Source organism: Cyphomyrmex costatus, unplaced genomic scaffold (genome assembly GCF_001594065.2).
Source record: "Cyphomyrmex costatus isolate MS0001 unplaced genomic scaffold, Ccosl1.0 C2286721, whole genome shotgun sequence".
NCBI classification, from domain to species: Eukaryota; Metazoa; Arthropoda; class Insecta; order Hymenoptera; family Formicidae; genus Cyphomyrmex; species Cyphomyrmex costatus.
The window spans coordinates 1-1,053 of NW_017274505.1; the positions used below are offsets into that span (position 1 = coordinate 1).

The window sequence follows — 1,053 nt, forward strand, 5'->3', positions numbered from 1 at the left end:
AAGTGCCCTAAAATGCTTAAGAATTTCATCAATCAAACCGCGTAGTGCGATAGAATTTTCTTTGTGAATCGGTGCTATATCAAACATGACTTTAATGTGAGTTTTAATTATACGTCTTTTATTGTCGAAGCGTTCGACCAACAGTTCCCAAGCTTCATCGTAATTAGAAGCTGTTATATCGAAAGATTTAATGACATTGGCGGCTTCGTCCTTTAGCGAGGAACGCAAATAGTGAAACTTTTGAATTGACGACAATTTATCATTGGTATGAATAAGCTTATCAAACGAATCGTAAAAAGTGTACCAATCCTCGTAGGCACCTGAGAAAGTTGGCAACTGTATCTTGGGTAATCGAATCTGCGACTCTGTGTCATTACGATTTACCGCCCGAATGTGATTGTTACTGGTCGACTGTGCCGCGCCAATAGATTGATCAAAACTACTGAGACGCTGCTCATACAAGGCCATGAGCCTATAATATGACTCTTCAAACCGTGCGCGATCTTCCGTATGTGCCGCGACCACGCCCGGATCCTCATTGTTTACATCTAAAAGCTCGAGTCTCGATTGTATTTCATCATATTGTTCGAATAAATCTGCTAATTTCTTTTTCCGCTCAGCTAACTCGAATTTCGATGCGTGCGCAGATTGTGGAGATTCTAAATAACTCTGAAGACGTGTGGCAGATGCCTTTATCGTCCTACGTTTTACCTTCGCTTCATTGACAGATAATTCCATTTTATCGCGATATAATACAGTGATGAAAACGCTAACTTACGTGTAATTGACAATGTATTACGGTTTGAAAATATCGTTACATATGCGCGTGGCGCTGAATCTTGACGATGAACTGCAGGGATGATGTCCTAGCGTTCCGTTGCTCGTTGCGTATAACCTGGTTGACGGATTCTTGGAATCCTCCGGTATGCGTCTATTTGATCTTTATTCCAGGATGCGAGGAATTTGAAGATCCGATGTGCGAGAAACAAATGGTTGTGTCGTCCGGCAGTATGACTGCCGCGGCGTGCTATCGAAATCCACCCAAATTTGTCG

General features: G+C 42.2%; 1 protein-coding gene across 1 annotated transcript; it reads right to left on the reverse strand.

Moving 5' to 3' along the window:
• Nucleotides 1-38: 38 nt before the first annotated feature.
• Nucleotides 39-738, reverse strand: LOC108776532 (uncharacterized; the record flags this gene model as incomplete). The annotated part of the gene is made up of 1 exon (XM_018543219.1): nucleotides 39-738. A coding segment is annotated over exon 1 (700 nt), but the record flags the coding sequence as incomplete, so codon positions are not given.
• Between the last annotated feature and the right edge of the window lie 315 nt (nucleotides 739-1,053).